We start from the raw sequence: 18029 nt of genomic DNA, 5'->3' as shown, positions 1-18029 counted from the left end.
GGGGGGGGGCAGGCAGATGGGGGGGGAGGGTGGGCTGCAGGTTTGGGGGGGGGGGGCCGGGCAGGGAGGGCAGGGAGGGAGGGCTGGCAGGGGGGAGCGGGCTGGCAGGGCGGTGTCTGGGGGCGGCGGCTGCGCCCGAAAGCCCTCGGCTGCACGCCACGCCATGCAGCGAGTAAGGACAAGCTATTCTCCACCTACCAAGTCCCCTACTGCTGAACACGTGCACTCCATCCCTCGCGCGCACCCACGCAGCCGCCTACCACACGCTAGCGCTGCAGGGCGTGCCCACCTTTGGCGCCGCCAACCGCAGCGAGGCGTACCGCTTCGTGACGCTGATTGATGTGCTGTACGAGGCACGGTGAGAGAGATGGAAAGCCAGGGCCAGAGAGACAATGGAACCCGTCGGGCCGTTTCGTGTCTCATAGGTTTAGGGGTTGTGCGGATGGAGGGTTGCAGGGCGTGCCAGGACCTGCCCCCGCACCCCGCGCCCCTCTCCTCCTCGCGCTTTTGCATAAGGGTTCGGTTCAGTTTGGGCTGGCAGCTACAACCCGCTCCCTCCCCCCGACATGTCCCTCCGCCCTGGCACCCTCCGCCATCCCTTCCTGCCAACCCTTCCTCCTTCCTGCCTTCCCGCCTGCGCAGTACTCGGCTGCTGGTGACCGCCGCCGCGCCGCCTGTGGACCTATTCAAGAACATCATCACCCAGTTCGATGCCGCCAAGGACCCCGAGCTGGCGTCACGGCCCGACGTCGTGGTGCGTCCATTCGTCGAATCGCATGGGCAGGGGTTTGGGCAGTGGTCGGCAGCGGAAGCACGTTTCTCACGTTTGTTACGTCGGTTGTTGCGACGATTTGGGACCTACCTGCCTGGTCTAGCGTTATGCTTTCTGGTTGGGTTCGCTGACTGGCTGGATCGCTTGTGACAAAACAGGTGGATGACAACCTGGGGTTCGCCAAGGACCGCACCATCTCGCGCCTGACCGAGATGCAGTCGCTGCAGTACCTGCTGCACCACGCTCGGCAGCACGAACCCAGCCTGGTGCTGGCCCTGGAGGTGAGGGGGGGAGGGGGGAGAAGGAGAGGGATGGGGAAGGGGAAGGGGAGGGGAAGGGAAGGGGAAGGGAAGGGGAAGGGGAAGGGGAAGGGGGGGAGGAAAGGGAGAGGGGAGGGCGGAAGGGGAAGGGGAAGGGGAAGGGGAAGGGGAAGGGGAAGGGGAGGTAGTTCCGAGCCCCCTCGACGATACCAAGAGCCGGCGCTCCGGTGAAGTGGGGGGCTTGTGGAGTTGGCGTGGCCAGTCGAGAGCAAGCCCGAATACCGCACAGGTTCTTTCTGCGACACGGTAGTTGTAATTGTTGCTTGTGCCCCCGGCCGCTGACCTGCGCCCCCGCCTGTGTCCGGCCCTGCCCCGCCTGCTTTCCCCTTCCGCAGGAGGCCTTCTCCAAGAAGGTCAAGGCAGCCAAGTTTGCCGGCCACTAAAAGGCGGCCAGCAGCTTGCAAATAGCTGCTCGGTGGACGTTGGATTTGTTTGCCGGCCACTAAGCGGCGCGAGGCTTTGCATGGGCCCTGCCGCGGCTGCAAGGCGTGCGAGGCTCGGTGGGCGTCGCCAAGCAGGAGCAGTGCGGTGAAGGAGCGCCCAACGCGAAGGACAAAAGCCAGGACTTTGCTTCGGGTTTTGCACGGGCTTTTGCACATAGCGTATCGCATAACACATAGAACCGTTGCATCGAACGAAGACTCGTACAGTCAAGTGCTAGTAGAGATTGTGAAATGTAGTAGTGGTGGGAATTCCGAGGGCCAACGCCGTTGAGCGGGCGACCGCACAGCGTGTGTCATCGCCGGCAGCAAGGTGAAGGAAGGGCACGGGGCGCAACCAACGCGAGGAGAGGGCTTGCGCTCTGCTAGGGGCGCTCATGCTGGTTTTGGAGACCTGGGCTTGGCACTGCCTTGTTGCATCTTGCATAATCGGGAGCCTCGCGTGTTTGGCGCGGCGAGGAGTTCGTTCCTCACGGCGCCAGCACAATCGTTTGCTGTGATGGAGCTTCGCTTTGCATCCGGGCGGAGGCAAATGCGGGCGCTCCGGCAGTGCATTTTGGCGGACGGGATGTTGCGCCTTGCTTTTTCCCGGTGTGGGCAAATGATGACGCTACAATAATCATTTGCAGCTTTGGCAAACGCACCCACGCGCTGAGTGCGGGTCTGCGCCTCGCTGTGCGGGGCAAGCCCTTGGCTTACTGACCATATAGAATATGACGGTTTGACTTCTGCTTGTCGTTTCTGGCAAACGATACTGCTTGTTATGAGGATTGAGGGCACCCCCAATAAAGGTCAACAAAAAACGTAGAATGGCAGAGAAAGTCTGGGATGCGCTTGGGGACGCGCAAGGTATGGGCGCGTGACCAGACAGTATGGGCGCTGGTGCGGGCGGGGTGTTGGGCGTTGCGCTCGCTTTCCTTGCCCTGTGATTACGCGCGTATGTCGATGCGTCCCGGACGTGTGCCAATGGGGGCTGCAGATATTGCAACTGGTGATGTGCGCACAGCGTTGGTGGTATTAAGCGGGCTGGGAATGGCATGCAAATGGTCAGGTGTTTGACGGAAGCTTTGGGCGCGTGGTCGAGAGCGGTGCCGAAACGGTTGTCACCTCGTGCCAGGAGAGTCCATTGCTTGTGCAGGTGCAGATGCTGCGAGGGCTGGCGCGACGCAGGGGGGGGGGGCATGACCAGAAGGATTGGGGGTGGGGTTTATGCTGTGGGTTCAGCTCCGCGAGAGATACGCGTGAGGATGCGCGATTGCGGTTGCCTTGGGAACGTGCTGGCGAAACACGCGGGCACGTCAAGGCAGAAACAGTGATGAATGCGTGTGTCGTGTGGCAGCGTGGTGGACTGAGAGTTTTGCAAGGTCACCGTTATGCGTAGGATTGCGACAGGCCCCGATGTGGGCAAAGCTTATTCGGCATTGGGCGAAGCGCGTGTGGAGTCGGGAGCGGACTGCCATGATTCCATGAATGTGTTTTTGGCACAGAGGGGACGCCACGCACCGTCATTGACTGACAGAAGAATCGGAGTGTGGAAGCGGGATGTGTTTCGTTGCATGGATGCGGCACTAGGCGTTGCGCAAATGGTGTATGATACGGACGGCAGCACACGAGGTGCAGACGTGTAGCATGTCAACGAGGATGTGACCTGACCCTCAGTTGCCTCAGGTGAGGGGAGGCAAGGCGCATAATACAGTCACCTGCTACCGTATGTGCCATTATATGCTGCAGGAATGGCTCTAGTCCGTGAACACGAGTAAAGGGCCCGCTTGCAAGCATGGAGTACGGCGGGGGGCTTGACTGACGGTAGGCGCCCCATCCATCCCATCAGCTCCGATCGCGTCCCCTAGCCCCCACCGAACCCGCCTTGCGCATCAACATCTTAACAATCATAGTTCCCCGTCCAGCCGACCGATTGTCCAAGTAGCCGACCCACGTAGCCGACCAAGCAAGTATGAAAGCTTTTTTAGATATTGACATTGGTGATGCAGCACGTTATGCTACTGAGCTAGCTGCATACCAACGAGCGGCGGACTGGCTTAAAGCAGTGGGAGGCCAGGTGCGCAGGCTTGCATGCCCTTCATCGCAGCTCTCTCCTTATCACATTGCTCAATTGGTGACCATCATAATCAGAAACAGCTCTGTATGCGATTGCTTTCAACAGTATGGTCTGAGCGGACGGCCAGAGGACCTGGATGAGGAACAGTCAAGGTGAGCCGCAGCAGGCAGTGCACCCAGTAAGGGTAGGTGGGACCCTGAAGCTGCTCGGGCGCCCTAAGAAGTCTTCAAGGACGACAATCGACGCTGGATTATAAAATACATGGGTTCTGAGGTTAAGCAAAGTACCAGAGGGCGGGGGCTGGGAGACTGTTGGGCGGGTGGGCGGGGGGTGGCGTGCCTTGGCGCATGCAGTGCGGACTGTGCCCCCAAGCAACTCACAAGGGTCAACCCCCACGCACTTCAAGCTCTAGGTCAAGGCGTTAACTATTTACCACACCACCATACCATCATTTTCACTTCACCATGTTTGGCAGCATGCTGTTGGAGGCTTACGCGGGCGACCCCAGCTGGGCGAGCAAGGGCGACGCGAGCACGCGCCGGCCAGCCGACATCCGGGCGGGGCGGGTGGTGGTAGAGCTGTACGACAAGGAGGTGGGGCGAGGCAATGGGTATCAGGGAGGGGGAAAGAGGGGAGGTGGTGCGGGTGTGTGTGTGCGTGTGTGTGTATTTTGTTTATCACATACATGGGGCGTGTGTGTGGGGTCTGTATGTGGGGTGTGCGTACCGTGCACAGGATGGTGAGCGTGGTTGGCCCGTGACAGTCACACGCACGCACGTTTCGGTCCATCACCACCGCCACGTATATCGCACCAGGTGCCCAAGACAGTGGACAACTTCAAATGCCTGCTCACCGGCGAGAAGGGGCTGGGCAAGTCGTCCAAGAAGCCGCTACACTACAAGGTGAGTGGCGGATGGTGGCGGCGGCGCTGGGGCGGGGGGGCGATGGGGCGGCGGGGCGGTGGGGCGGCGGGGCGGGGGGCCGGCGGGGTGGTGGGGTGGTGGGGGCACAACGGGGAAACGGCTGCAAGAGAGCGGCAGTGTTTGGGGGTGCCGTACCATGCTCTCGTGCCTCGTGCCGTACTATGCTCTCACGCCGGGTGCACGGGCGCCGGCTTTCCTCGGGGCGGCTTCTTGGGTGCATGTGATATATCCATGCCGGATGCACGGACTCAGCGTTTCCCTCTCCCTGATCCACCACTCTGAACAACTTGTCGCCATACAACACTTGTCCAGGGCAACAAGTTCCACCGGGTGGTGAAGGGCTTCTGCTGCCAGGGCGGTGACATCGTGCGAGGTGCGTGCTTGAGGCCTCCGGCACGGGCGTCCGGGCTCAAAGGAGTCGGTTCGGCGCCGTTTCATTAACTTGAACCCATTAGTTAAATGCGCGCCATGCTCCTCATGCGTACGAGGCGGTTTAAAAGGGGGCCAGGGACCACCCGTCCGACCACCCTGCCCGGCATGTGGGCCAGCTCGTCCCACGCACTTCACTGTCAGTCATGTGATGTTCACACTGCGAACTGGTGCCTTGATATTTTGTGTGTTGCTTGCGTGGCGGTTGGGCGCCCCGCTGGTACCCGGGACACCGGAATCTTGTCCCTTTTAACGTTACGTAACGGACGTTTGAAATCCCGTATCGTGATGTGGTTTTCATGGTGCGGTTTGCAGGGGACGGCTCGGGAGGTGACAGCATCTACGGCGGGCAATTCAATGGTCAGCTTGATGCGGGTGTACGGCGACGAGGGCGTGGGCTTGCCAGGGAGATGGGTTTGATCGGCACGGATTCTAATGTGCGCACGCAACTCCACTCCTGCTGCTTTGCCAACACACGCAGCCCTCGCGTTCTCACCCTGTCATCGAAACCCCACACCTGATGCCCTCTCGCGGCTCCAATTCGCCACGCAGACGAGAAGCCGGGCCTCAAGTTCAAGCACGACGCACCGGGCGTGCTGTCAATGGCCAACAGCGGCAAGAACACCAACACCAGCCAGTGAGTTGCGGGCTCGGCTCGGGTACCGAGCGTGTGTGCAGCCTACGAGTCATTTGTATGCGCGCGCGCGCGCGCGTGTGTGTGTGTGTGTGTGTGTGTGTGTGTGTGTGTGTGTGTGTGTGTGTGTGTGTGTGTGTGTGTGTGTGTGTGTGTGTGTGTGTGTGTGTGTTAAAGAGCACAAGGAAAACATTACGCGTATGACAGTGTATGCGATGCAGAATTACGGCCGCGGATTACCTTCAGAGTATACTTACCGCAGCCGACCGACCTGCCGAGCCGAGACCATACTTACCCGAAGCACCTGTTACGCCCATCTACCTAACCTTGGGTGGGATTAGTGTCCACACGATCCCAAGGGTGCAAGCCCATGCGAGTGTCCTACAACGTTCCCAGGCACTCCTAACCCGAATAGCCCGCCCGCTGATCGTAGCCGAACTCACCTACAAGCAAAGGGCGAAACGTTGAGGCACAGGCGAAGGATAGCACAGGTCAGTGTCAGCGGCGAGGAGGAATGGCGAGGGCGGCGAGGCAGGGCAAAAATTAAGACACACAGCCCAGCCCAGCCCCAGCCCCAAGAAAGAGTTAGTAGTGAACGAAAGAGAAAGAGGTAGGTACAAGCTGACGCGAAGACGGTGGCGGCATGCGTGACACTGGCGGAATGGGTCATCTAGATGGGTGGTCGTCGGCATCGGCCACGGTAGCCGGTTTATGCGGTGTGTATGGAGAGAACCGGTACCGTAGGCTGGCGGGTGCTGCAACCCGCTCCCCACTCTACGGCACGGCTGGGGCTGGAACGCGCACGTAGAGGGCTTCGCTGCCGCCGCGGTGGAACCGAGACGGGACCGAGGGCCAGCCACGCAACGCGTTACAGAGTCGCAGAAGGGCAGCACACACCCACGAACACACCACTGCCAAGAGACCGCCAGAGCGCGCAACCCCCAAGCCCGGCAACGAACTCACACGGAGGGCGCCCACACCGCGCGCAAACACAGGCGTAAACAAACTCTGGGGCGAGCAAGGCACATCCGCAACAGGCACCAGCACACAACCACCAACACAGCAGGCGTCGCGCCGACCGTGTGTGTGTGTGTGTGTGTGTGTGTTGTGTGTGTGTGTGTGTTGTGTGTGTGTGTGTGCGTGTGTGTGTGTGTGTTGTGTGTGTGTGTGTGCGTGTGCGTGTGTGTGTGTGTGTGTGTGTGTGTGTGTGTGTGTGTGTGTGTGTGTGTGTTGCCTGGAGCATGGCAGTGCTCCATTCTCTTGGCGTACTCCGCATACGGAAACGCCGTTGATGCGCCGGCCCTTGGGACTTCCCACACTCTCACACTGAAGGCCAGCCCAAGGGCTTCGCCTCACTTCTCCCTACCACACGTGACTGTTGCTGTTGGGGACATGTCTCTCTGGTCCCTGGTTCACACGCGCGACCTTGTTAGCTCGCGCTCGTGTCACCCCAATCGCACCACCCCTCTCCCCCCGCATGCCCTCGCTCATGCCATGTCATACCGTACTGGCTTTCTCGGCTTCGCATTGTTATCGTTAAAAGCATCGTCGGTAACATGAAATCCCCACACAGGTTCTTCTTCACGTTGGCTCCGGCGCCGCAGTGCGATGGTGGGTGTGGCGTCGGCTGACTGTGCGTGGCCGCTAGCGACCATGCATGCGTACGTCGGGTGTGCGCCTTCTGTTGCATGACATGCCTACTGCGCCCTCATCACCACCACACCACACCACCACAAAAGCTCCCTGGTACTGGAAGGGCAGGAAGGAAATGCGAAAAGCGAAACGCGAAGGACCTGCCTGCGATGCGTGTTCGGTGGCCTCTGCGCCTGCGCGCCCCTGTGCACGTGCCCTGCCATCAACATTTCACACTCGTGACATACTCGCTTGGTCTTTCATGGATGGCTACCTCCTTGCCGCTCCCGCCGCAGGCAAGCATGTGGTGTTTGGCAAGGTTGTGGAGGGGCTGGAGGTGCTGGCACGGATAGGTACGTGTGGCGGTCTGAGCGGGCTGTGTGTAGGTATGAAGGTGTGGATGCGGCGAGGGAGGGGTGGAATAGGAGGGGGCGGGCGGGGCAAATCTACGGGTGTGCAAAGGCCGTGCAGTCACTGCGACATATGACTGCTCTGGCACGGCCGTGTGCGTGTGTGCGAACCCACGCTGCGACTCTTGCCCGGGCACGCCTTTTGAAATTTGTGGGCCAGGACTATGCCATCACACTCGGGACAATGCTTCTCTCCACCCCCTGCTCTTGCTTGTCACTAGGATTTCAAAGGCCGTGTGCTTCTGTGCGATTGCGCCGCTGTGCTGCAGACGCGGAGGTGGCGAGCGCCGACGGCACCCCCCGGCTAGACGTGACCGTCGCGGACTGCGGCGTCTGCTGAGCGCGGCGCTGGGCTGCCGTTACATGTGCGACGTGTGCCGGTACATGTGCGACGTGTGGACATGATTGCGTTAGCGTCTGGATCCCTGAATTGGGGGTACGGGAGTGCGTCCACGTCACACATGGCTATGGCGATGCGGGATGAGGCCAAGCTGAGTGACTCCTACTGATGTTTACTGCTTGACTGCACGACTGAGCCCAACGCCTCTGCCCACGACCATCCCTCTAGTCTTGTTCTAGCCGTACGTTGTTGACGAAGATCGGAAGCTGGGGTTGAATTGTGTAATGGGTAAGTGGTGTGGCCCGGGGGAGGTGTGGGCGTGTGGCCAGCGCTAGGTGTGCACAGACTTAGGAGTGGTGGCGCGACCTGCGCACACGCACAGCATCCGTCACACTCAGCCCGCACTTGCTGCCCCGCCCAGTAACCCGCAGCACCCGGAGAACCTGGGACTCGGTATCCCGGAAGCAGGCGTGTATGTAGGCTGTGAGCATGCGCGCAGCAAGCAACAGCTGAGGACCGTGGTGCAGGCCGTGCAGCCAGCCCTATAGCTGGCCGACCCGGCGGTTGCGGTTTCGTGGGTTGAGTCAGGTTGGGTGGGCGCCCGCATTGTTATGATCGGTTAGCTCTCGCGTGTCTTGCGCAACACAGACTGGCATGTAGCCTGCGAACACCGTCAAGTTCCTAGGAGCCAGCGTTGCAGCGCCAGCCGTGCCAAATGCCGAGCTGGCCGCAGCGGTTCCGCGCAGGGTTCCAGGCCCAGTCCCGAACTAGCCACCACTGGCTCCCAGTCTGCTGATGAAAAGGATGCAGGTTCGGGCGGTGAACAACTCGTTAGGTGCGGGGCGGTTGGTAAAAGCGCGAACAACCTCGAGCCCGCTTTCCGAACGCCTGTGCGGCGAGCTTCAGGTCACCGTGCAGCATCCATTTTAAATGTCGAGAAGCCTGTGATGTCGAGGGCTCGCTACGGCGGGCGTCACATTCGAATGAGAAGCGCCAAAGCGGGCAGCTGCTCGGTGCAACGGCTTCGCCATCGGGATGGAGACCTTGTCCCGACATAAAAACTTCGGGGGCCCGCACTGAACTGCATAATAGCTCCACAAGCCTCACAAACCCACACAATACACGCACTTACGAGCAGTCAAAGCACACAAGGCCTGTAACTCACGAGTCGAGCTCTCCAAGAATTCAAGGAACAATGGCGACGACTGCCTCTTCCTCTGGTCTCCGCACTTCTGCTATGGACATCCAGATGCCGGCAGCTCTGCGCTGCAACACGGCCACCACGCAAAAGCCCGCCCAGTCGTCGCAAACAGGTGAGCTTATTCATGCGACCTGCAACGGCTGGCCGCCAGCTTGGCCGGGGACCAGCTTGTCTTGCGCTTGACACTCGCAGCAGAGAAGCTGGCACAGCTGCCAGCAGGATGGTTGTGGGGTTAGCGGCCGTCGGCATTCTGGAATTCTGGACGTTCGCTCACCTTCTCGACCCGCGTTCTCCCGCCTTATTCACAGCGGCCGATTCCTTCTGCTTCTATGCCACGAGGTGGGTACCTTTCATCGTCGGGGTTGAGCGGATGGAAGCGGAGTGCAAGAAAGCGGCTGAGCTTTTTAAGGTCCCTTGTTGACGCGAACTCCCGCCTTCTCGCCCCGCAGTCCCACTGCCGTGGCCTTCTATGATTTCTCGTGCAACAACAACACCAACAGCAACATTCGCTCGGGGTCCTGCGGAGGCGCGGTCGGGAGTGGTGCGTCATTCTTCGCTAAGCTCTGGGGCGCCTCGCACTAAGCGGCCAGCACGGCATCCCGACTCGATACTGGGCTTATGGTACGGACGTTATAATGACTCACGAAACCGCGGACGCCGGAAGTGAGAGCCCGTCGTGTGGACACGTTCCGGGCGTGGCGGCTGACGACGGCGACAGCAGGGCAGGCCCCCAGGCGCCCTCTGCGCAGAACAATTCATGGAACCTGGAATAGTCGTGGTTAGCATCGGAGCCTGTGTGTGTATGTGTGTGTGTGTGTGTGTGTGCGCGAAAGAGATACAGATACACTATTGATTGGTTAGGCGCGGCAACGGGGTCAGTGCCCACTTCGCCAGCACATCTCGCCCCTGTTCCCGCTGTCGAGCCATGAGCCACGCCCTGGAGAGGCAGGGCCTTCTCGCAGCCGCCCCATCTTGTGCTTTGTACGGACTTAACTCGTGTGTGGCATTGCTTGCGGGTTGTGAAATACTTTGTGTCTTTCGCATTGGTTGAGAGTACTGAGCGAGTCTGAGCTCGAGGTGACGGCAGTAGGTGGCTTTGTCCGATGTGTGCACGTCCTGCCATGGGACCACTCTCTCTCTACATGACTTATTAGCACAGACGGCTTGGTACTCAGCAATCAATTCATGGTTAGGCCTCCGTCGGGTTCTCCGGTGCTGATTGAACAGAATTTGTTCTACGCCTGGGTGCGCGTATGATGAGCGTTTTTTTGTATCTCTGGCGTTGCTGAGTGTTTTGCGGCTGTCGGGAGGCTAAGGGAGAGGATACGGCTGGATAGGACGTGTGTGCTATCTGTGCTAGGATAACCTACACGTCCAAGAGCTGGAGTTAGGGCCTATGTGGCAGAGGCGCAGGAAAGCACGGGGCATCGTTGACTAGGGTAGGCAGGGCATTATGTGATGCGCAATTGAGTGTAGACGCACACGTGCCGCACATTCTATGAGGGAGGTCGGGATGGCGGGCGGTGATGTACGAACTGCCCCGGACAGCAGATGATGTGATGTCGCGCACATGGGTCAGCATTGGACGAGAGCTGGAAGACCGACATGCTGAGCCTGAAGTCGAAATTGAGTTGGCTTGGCTAGGGCACGGGTTGTGTGGGAAGACCAATATCATAAGAGATGCATGAGGGAATGCATGGCTGTACCCGCAGCACTGTTCAACAAATTCTGTGCAGATCTCCGGCGCATTCACAACGCACTCGAGGGGCATGGGGACCAAAGCCAGGAGCGAGGCAGCTGATTCGAAGCCCGGCGTGGGAGGGTCCAGCCTTGCAGCCGCAGGCTTGGCTGGCTGGCTACAGCCGGCGGTGCGTGCTAGCGGGCGTGCGTGTCTGCTTGGAAAGCACAGGTTATACGGAAGTCCCCCGAACCCTTGTATGTCCCAATGTCACTGAGTTCTGAAATCGCAGTGGCTGGGACCACCTTCGACGCTGGGCTACGCCAACTTGCCCCTTGCCGAACTGTTGCGCTCGATTGGTGATTGTCGGCATGGGTGACGGAGGGTGTTGGCCATCTGGGGGCTGGAACTCTGGAATCGGGCGCGCAGCACAGAATTGGTGATAGCTTGTATAGGACGCCCTCCAGTTGCCCATATCCCCACTCCTGCTACGGAATGGGTTACAATCACTCACATATCGAGTAGCATTACGGTACCCTGTCCCATCGCGCCTTTGACCAAGCACCGGGCCAGTGTAGCATGCTGGGCGCGTCATGCGATTGGCCCGGGTGTCGATGGTCTGCCAGCTAGCTAGGAAGGGGGTCGCGCTGTTTCCACTTTAGGGCCGCCCGCCGCCCGGCCCGGCCATTCCACACAGACTCCACGCCATGCTCGCGCCGTTCCCCTTGCCCGGCTGCTAAGTGCCGGCGGCCTTCGCATGCCAAGCATGGAAGTTCCAACCAAGTAGACTACTTAGCCCGCGAGATCCATATGTCATGCTGGGCACCCACCGCTGTGGCTCATGCCCTCACGCCAATACCGTAGCCATACCCTGCTCTGGACCCCAGTGGCATGCCACCTGCAACGCCGTCGGCCTACTGTAGCTCTAGTTCTAGACAGGAAGAGCTCAATGAAATCGTTTAAAACTTCAGGGTTTGAATCAGCAGGGTAGAAAGTGCGAAGTTTTGCGGCCCCAAATTTCAGGGTGTGTGGGTGGATGCAGGGCTTGTATGAATCTTCCAGAGATAGGCCGCCGCCGCTGGCGAGAAGGGCCCTCAGCCTCTGACCACGCTCTCACCCGGCATCCAGGGGCCCAAAAATGCGGAGACCCGTGTGTTTGTGTGCGTCTGCGTGTAAGGGCGACACCCTTGACCTACCCACGCGACCTACCCAAGCAATCCAACGATTGCTCGCACACCTAGCTGCCGAACACCCAGCAGCCCGGCGCTCCTCAGCAGCTCCATCGCACATATATACAGACCCTCAAGGGCAGCAGTGTGGCGGTTGTAGCCGGCCGTCAAGATCCGCCAGAAACAAAACTGTACAGGATACGGTGCTATACAGAACTTTGCATAACCTGCATGCGACGTCCCTCCACAACGTCACTACGGATGGATGTCTTCGCTCCCCCCACTGCCACAGCGCCTGCACCTCATCCGGCACTTCGCACGCATTACGGCACCGTACGGTATCACATGACACAGCAGCCCGCAGCCGAGGCCACCGCGGCCCCCACCTTCACTCCCGCCACTGCCGCATCACTCAGGTCCTCAAACTTGTTGCCGCCGCCGCCGTCCCTGGCCGGCGCCGGCTGCACCGGCTGCGCCGCCAGCAGCTGCTGCCGCGCCTGCAGTTCCGCAAAGGTGGAGCGACAGGTACCGCACTGCTGGCGGAACGGACCCAAGGCCGTGTTGGCGAGCTCGCCCAGCTCGAAGCCCCAGCCGCCCTTGCCCCGCTTCTTGCACTTGGTGCCGTGCACCAGAGACTTGCGCCACCGGCCGATCTGTGAGAGCCAGCAGTGGCGATTGCAGGGGAAATGTTGGGAGTAGTGAGGGGCTGTGGTTTGGCCGTTCGGCACGCACGCCCGGGCCGCGGCAAGCTGCGGCAAGCCAGTCTGCTGCTACAAGTGCTCCTTCCCTTGTCGTCTCTTATCCAGGCCTCTCCAACGTTGTGCTCGCTTGATTTCTCGGTTTCGCATTGTTAAACATCGTCGATAACATGCGAACACGGCCTCCCTCCGTACCACACACACACACACGCACACACACACACACACACACACACGCCCTTACCTCGGGAGTCTCAGGGTTGCACTGGGAGTCGCCGCAGCGCTCGCAGATCCAAACCGCGCACAGCTCGCAGACGAAGCCCTGGCCGCCGGGCGCGGGCAGGACGTGCTGGGTACCAGCGGCGGACAGATAGGCCGGCACACGCTCGTGCGCCAGGCCGCAGCACACACACGACACCGCCGAGCTGCTGCTGCTGTCCGCCGGCTGCGGCTGCGGCTGCGCCTGCGGCTGCGGCTGCTGTTGCAGCGGCTGTTGCTGCTGCAGCGCCTGCTGTAGCGCCTGGGGCGCCATCGTCTGTGGCGCCGACAGCTGCGACCATGGCGACAACGATGACGATGACGATGGCGGAAACAGCGGCGGCACCAGCGGCTGCTGCGGCGTTGGTGGCATTGCCGGCGGTGATGGCAGATGCGGCGACAGCTGCTGCGGCGGGGACAGCGACGGAATCTCAATCAACGTCAGCGTCTGCAGCAGCGGCGGCTGCGGCGCCTGCTGCGGCAGTTGGTACGTCGGCGCCTGCTGCCGGAACAGCACCTGGCAGGCGGGGCACTGCTCCCGGCTGGTGTCGTTGGCTTCCCGGGCAAGTGTCATCTTGTCGAACTGCCAGCCGCCGAGGCCCTTAAGCATGCAGAACGACAGGTGCTTCTGCTTCTGGGACCAGCGGCCCAACTGCGTTTTGTTGGGCGGGCAGTGGGGCGCGGGCGGGGAGGCAGTGGTACACATCAAGTGCACCTCAGCGCTTCCCAAGTGCGTGTGACACGCACCATGCGGGGCCGCTGAGGGTTACTAGAGAGTTTCACACTCCTGTGGGAAGGGCATGGGTAAGCCAAGCTCCACCTGTGCGCCTTCTGTCCTCCAACACGCACCCCCAACTTCCCGCACGCCCGCCCACCGACCAGCAGTGGAGGCCCCACTTCCCCCCACCCCACCCCACGCACCCCACCCCACCCCGCCCCGCCCCACCCCACGCACCCCGCCCCGCCCCGCCCCGCCCCGCCCCGCCCCGCCCCGCCCCGCCCCACCCCATGCCCGCCCGCAAATGCGCCCACATGCATGCCCCCGCGCCCTCAACCCCACCCACGCCCCCACGCCCTCACGCTCTCACGCCCAACCCCTCGCACGCACGTTCACACTTTCTACGGTGCCCCACTACAGTACCCCACGCACGCACGTTTCGACCACGGCGGCGCCCGCCCGCACGCGCGCACCTGGGGGGCCTTGGGGTCGCAGCCCGAGGCGCCGCAGCGGTCGCAGACCCAGCTGGTGCACAGCTCGCAGACGAAGCCCCTGCCGTCCGGCGACTGCAGCATGTGCCGCCCGCGGCTGCCGGTGGCGGACAGGTAGCTGGCCACGTGCGCGTGCACCACGCCGCAGCATAGGCACGCGGTGCCGTACATGCCGGCGTTGGCCAGGAGCTCGCGGAAGAGGGGGCACTGGGTGGTGGACACGAGCGGGTCGTGTGGGACGAGCTCCATGCGGCCGCCGCAGGCCTTGTGGACGCCGCCGCCGCCGGCGGTGGGCTGCATGGCGCCGCCGCCGTAGCAGCCCGTGCACACCACTGCCCAGTCGTTGCCGTCGCGCATGTGGCTGCGGATGTAGCGAGTGCAGCAGGAGCGGCAGGCCCACATCGCGTCATCCAGGATGACTTGGCAGCAGAGGTCGCACCTGTGGGGACGAGGGGATGCAGGGGTACGGTGGGCGGGCGGGTGGGGACAGGGGTTCAGAAGGGGCCCCGATCCATCCGCCACGTCCAAGTTGCAGGCCTGCCCGACCTGCCAGCATAGAAGATTACAAGTACCGTATTGCGGGTGCATGGCGAGTCAACTTCACTCAGGGTACTAGGCCAGGCAACCCCTGCCTGCTGCTGAAGGCGGCCGTACACACAGCTTGCGTGCGTGATTGGCTGGACTCACGTGGACATGTCCAAGGACAGGAAGTAGAAGAGCGTCCCGACTTCGTAAAAGTCCAAGGTGCCGTCTCCGTCAACGTCCAACAACCCCCACAGGTCATCCAAGATGTTCGTGTAGTTCAGGCGAAAGGCAGCATTCCTGTTTGGGTGTGCACGCGCAGGCATGAGAGCGCAGGCATGCGTGCCGTGGCGCTTGAAGTGCGTACACTGCTGCAGTCATGGCCGTGCATATTGTGTCTTTGAAGGCACACTTCGAATCAGGGCTTATCGGGTTTACCAGTGGAATGCAGCTGGCTGCGGTACAGCGGCGTTGCAGCCGAGCATCGGTTTGACGTGTCACCATCATGGATGTAACTCGCTCACTCACCCCTTCACATAGGCCGAGAACTCCTGCCACGACCATGTTCTGTCGCCGTTGACATCTGCAGCGTTGAAAATCGCTTTCAGCGCATCCTGCTCCTCCGGCGTGAGCTTATTGTAGGCCTTGGTGCCAGCAGCCCATGCCTGCTGCCTCTGGGCAGCAGTCCACACGCGAGGCATTGCAGCTGCGGCCTAAACCTATAGGTTAAGTAATCCTTATCCGGGACTGTGGTGCTGTAGTGAATCGAGCGCGCTGCGACCGGCGAAGGAGGCCTTTTGATTGCTCGAATGGCTTGCGCGGCGTCTGCAAGGCCTCGAACAATATGATATGCATGCGAGTTGCACTGTTAACATTCACTTGAGGGGCCCCCCAGTGTGGCCTAAAGACACGTCAAATTCATGGTGTTTCGCTAAGAAAACGCCCGCGCGCGGACCGGTGGTGTGCGTGCGTGCCTGCTGCAGGAATTACGCAGGAGATTGAAGCAGTTTTTCTGACTTCACTCTGCAGCGCCGGTAGGCCTCTAGGTTCGGGAGCGCGGCTACCGGTTCGCGCGTTCGTGCCACCAGTTGGCCATCAGCGGTTGGTTGGTTCGGTTCCAGTTATCGTTCGATTTCCAGTTCATTTCCGGTTATCGGCGATGGCTTAGTCCAAGCTTATCGAGTTGCAGAGTTGCTTGGAGGCGCACGTTGCTGCAGGCGGGCCCGTGGAAATGTATTGCGGCAGCGGCGGGCGTCACTGGGGAGGGCGTTTTACTGCTGGGTGTTTTGCAGGTGCGGGTGCCCGCTGCACTTGCGGGCCCGCCGCCACCCACCGCCCCAGCGACTGATGCGCGCAGGCAGCATACTTTATGGGGTGGCACATACCCTTATGATCCCCGGGGCACCGTATAACCTATACATACTGCATGGCTGCTGGATGGAACGTGTTCTTTGAAGGCGCGCCGCTTCATGCTTACAGCCCCGCCCTGGCGGCCCTGCCCTTGGCCCTGCCACGCAGACCACATCACGGGACATTCACCACTGCCGCGCTAGCAGAGCCACAGCAGCGTCGTGTGTCTGTGGCGTGCCGACAGCATAGCGCATGCATCAGAACACCCTCCCCTCCGCACCTCCGCCTGCCCAACTGCCCCAGCACACAACTGGATGCGTACGGTACGTCCGTGCATCCAGCCTATCACACAACGCACACGGACACGGACACATGCCCGCCGTGCGGCCCGCGCAGCACATGTGCTAATGCGCTTAGCAGTTGGAGCAATAATAATGGCAACACGCCAGTTTTGTTTCCAAGCTGCTGCAACACAAGCTGCATCGAGCAGCAGCACCAAGCAACACCCGCAGACGGCATCTGCTGCCTCGCTGCAATAGCGCACTGTGGGAGAGGGCATTGGCGCTACCATACTTGCCCACAGCCGTTCTTGAGCAAAGCTTGACCAATCAACTACCGTGTAACAAGTCTTATCGAGGCTAACTAACTCGTATCACACCAGCAGCTGTGCGAAAGCCGTACAATTTCCGTGGCCAGTCGCATTCGCCGCTTCATCACCGCACGCGTTCGCATGCCACGTGTTGGCACATGCGACATCTGTGCTGTATTGCTCCACACAAAGCAAGCACTCGTACACAGCTCAGCAGGGGGTCACACAAAGCCGGGCGCTCCCTGCCGCCGCCCCCAAGGCCCCCATAGGCCCCGCCCCAGCCCACAAGCCCGCATTCTCAGCACATTGCACAGCCTACCGCAGCGTCATCACGCCGCCACTGCATTCCATTGCGTTGCATATCACCGCCCCCTCCGGGCAGCAGCTTCCGCGCGGCTCCACCCGCCGCCGACAGCAGTTGCCACATCAGCGCAGGCAGCGTTGACTCGCGCAGTGCCCGCTACACCCTCGCGCTACAGCCTCCCGCTGCTGCCACCCGCTACAGCCCCCCGCTGCTGCGACCCTGCTGCCACCCGCTACTGCCGCCTGCCACTGCCACTTGCAGCTGCCGTTGACAGCCGCTGCCGGCCCCTGCCACTGCCGTCACTGCCTCTTCCGTCGCCCGCTGCTGCTCCCATTGCTGGCGCCGCGACCTCTGCCCCGGCTCGCGGCACGCTGCGCGCTCAGTGCCCGCCGCTGCCGCTGCCGCCGGCCGCGCCGCTGGCGGCCGCCTCCGCCGCCTCAGCTGCGCGGATGGGCGCCAGGTAGGGGTGGGCCATGGCCTCGCGGCACGTCAGCCGCTCCTGTGGCGTGCGGGAGCACACGAGGGGAATGAAAACATGAGGACGCCTGAATGAAGCACAAGGGGCCGCGTGTACGGCGTCGCGCGCCTTGTTTGATTGCGGCCCAGGCCGATGCAACCGTGACCACCCCACTTTACGGCGGCCCTGCTCCTCCCGCGCCTCACTCCAACTTTGGCTTTCACTTTGGCCTTTACTCTTCATTTATTTCTAGTAATTACTCCCGTAACTCCCTAGCCCCCCACCCCGCTAACCCCCCGACCCCAAACCCAATCCCCCGCACCTGGTGGTCGTATCGCAGCAGCTTGTCCACAAAGTCAATGGCCTCGGGCGACACCAGGTGGGTGTTGTCGGGCGTCACGAAGCGCTGCCAGGCCTTCTTGGAGTGCGTGCCCACCAGCGCCTCCAGCTGCGGGTCCAGCACGATGCCGTACTGCGCGGGGCGAAGGGTTGGGGTCGGGGGTGGTTTGGAGCGGGTTGGGGGTGGGGGTTTGGAGGGGGTTGGGAGTCGCGCGTGGAGCGGTCTGAGGGTGGGGTGCGGTTCCCATGCCAGTGCCCCCCCCCCCGCTGCTCAGCGCCTCCCTCCTCCTCCCCCT

The 18029-nt window shown here is 61.5% G+C and overlaps 5 protein-coding genes across 6 annotated transcripts in view; 3 read left to right on the top strand and 2 right to left on the bottom strand.

Annotated features, from left to right (window-relative positions):
* Positions 1–3308, top strand: part of CHLRE_14g619350v5 (uncharacterized protein) — a 6537-nt gene extending 3229 nt beyond the window's left edge. The window contains exons 8-11 of the mRNA XM_043070151.1: positions 253–358; positions 643–754; positions 931–1053; positions 1428–3308. Coding sequence (XP_042916824.1) covers positions 253–358; positions 643–754; positions 931–1053; positions 1428–1475 — 389 coding nt within the window. The 3' untranslated portion in view covers positions 1476–3308. The remainder of the gene's footprint in view (positions 1–252; positions 359–642; positions 755–930; positions 1054–1427) is intronic.
* An 83-nt stretch (positions 3309–3391) lies between these two features.
* CHLRE_14g619300v5 (uncharacterized protein) lies at positions 3392–8826 on the top strand. The gene is made up of 10 exons (XM_001690246.2): positions 3392–3591; positions 3697–3743; positions 4067–4184; positions 4407–4493; positions 4827–4887; positions 5259–5303; positions 5496–5580; positions 7151–7188; positions 7506–7562; positions 7889–8826. The coding sequence occupies exons 3-10, from the start codon at positions 4068–4070 to the stop codon at positions 7957–7959; spliced, it is 561 nt and encodes a 186-aa protein (XP_001690298.2). The 5' UTR covers positions 3392–3591; positions 3697–3743; position 4067; the 3' UTR covers positions 7960–8826.
* A 61-nt stretch (positions 8827–8887) lies between these two features.
* CHLRE_14g619250v5 (uncharacterized protein) lies at positions 8888–10894 on the top strand. Of its 2 annotated transcripts, none has more exons than XM_043070150.1 (3): positions 8888–9272; positions 9469–9499; positions 9610–10894. In XM_043070150.1, the coding sequence occupies exons 1-3, from the start codon at positions 9155–9157 to the stop codon at positions 9740–9742; spliced, it is 282 nt and encodes a 93-aa protein (XP_042916823.1). In that variant the 5' UTR covers positions 8888–9154; the 3' UTR covers positions 9743–10894. The 2 variants fall into 2 exon arrangements, with proteins under 2 accessions (XP_042916823.1, XP_001690297.1); XM_001690245.2 differs by having other exon boundaries at positions 9064–9272.
* Positions 10895–11065: 171 nt separating this feature from the next.
* On the bottom strand, positions 11066–15827 carry CHLRE_14g619200v5 (uncharacterized protein). Its single transcript, XM_043070149.1, has 5 exons — positions 15223–15827; positions 14860–14994; positions 14155–14611; positions 12950–13615; positions 11066–12660 (listed from the first exon to the last, which is right to left on the bottom strand). The coding sequence occupies exons 1-5, from the start codon at positions 15393–15395 to the stop codon at positions 12349–12351; spliced, it is 1743 nt and encodes a 580-aa protein (XP_042916822.1). The 5' UTR covers positions 15396–15827; the 3' UTR covers positions 11066–12348.
* A 324-nt stretch (positions 15828–16151) lies between these two features.
* CHLRE_14g619166v5 (uncharacterized protein) overlaps positions 16152–18029 on the bottom strand; it is an 8716-nt gene continuing 6838 nt past the window's right edge. The window contains exons 9-10 of the mRNA XM_043070148.1: positions 17717–17866; positions 16152–17436 (exon numbers count right to left, since the gene is read on the bottom strand). Of these exons, the coding sequence (XP_042916821.1) occupies positions 17317–17436; positions 17717–17866 (270 nt within the window). The 3' untranslated portion in view covers positions 16152–17316. The remainder of the gene's footprint in view (positions 17437–17716; positions 17867–18029) is intronic.

Source organism: Chlamydomonas reinhardtii, chromosome 14 (assembly GCF_000002595.2).
Source record: "Chlamydomonas reinhardtii strain CC-503 cw92 mt+ chromosome 14, whole genome shotgun sequence".
In the NCBI taxonomy this organism is placed as follows: Eukaryota; Viridiplantae; Chlorophyta; class Chlorophyceae; order Chlamydomonadales; family Chlamydomonadaceae; genus Chlamydomonas; species Chlamydomonas reinhardtii.
The sequence above is the reverse complement of the archived record's forward strand: the minus strand, read 5'-3'. Positions and strand labels throughout refer to the sequence as shown.

Bases quoted from the DNA above. Each gene is read 5' to 3' on its own strand.
- CHLRE_14g619300v5 (XM_001690246.2), top strand. From the start codon at position 4,068: ATGCTGTTGGAGGCTTACGCGGGCGACCCCAGCTGGGCGAGCAAGGGC. The intron at 4,888-5,258 runs GTGCGTGCTTGA...TGCGGTTTGCAG, and splicing joins GGGCGGTGACATCGTGCGAG to GGGACGGCTCGGGAGGTGAC. The intron at 7,189-7,505 runs GTGGGTGTGGCG...CTCCCGCCGCAG, and splicing joins TCCGGCGCCGCAGTGCGATG to GCAAGCATGTGGTGTTTGGC.
- CHLRE_14g619250v5 (XM_043070150.1), top strand. From the start codon at position 9,155: ATGGCGACGACTGCCTCTTCCTCTGGTCTCCGCACTTCTGCTATGGAC. The intron at 9,273-9,468 runs GTGAGCTTATTC...CCTTATTCACAG, and splicing joins CGCCCAGTCGTCGCAAACAG to CGGCCGATTCCTTCTGCTTC. The intron at 9,500-9,609 runs GTGGGTACCTTT...CTCGCCCCGCAG, and splicing joins TTCTGCTTCTATGCCACGAG to TCCCACTGCCGTGGCCTTCT.
- CHLRE_14g619200v5 (XM_043070149.1), bottom strand. From the start codon at position 15,395: ATGCCTCGCGTGTGGACTGCTGCCCAGAGGCAGCAGGCATGGGCTGCT. The intron at 14,612-14,859 runs GTGAGTCCAGCC...TCGTCCCCACAG, and splicing joins CTGTCCTTGGACATGTCCAC to GTGCGACCTCTGCTGCCAAG. The intron at 12,661-12,949 runs GTAAGGGCGTGT...TGGCTCTCACAG, and splicing joins GCAACCCTGAGACTCCCGAG to ATCGGCCGGTGGCGCAAGTC.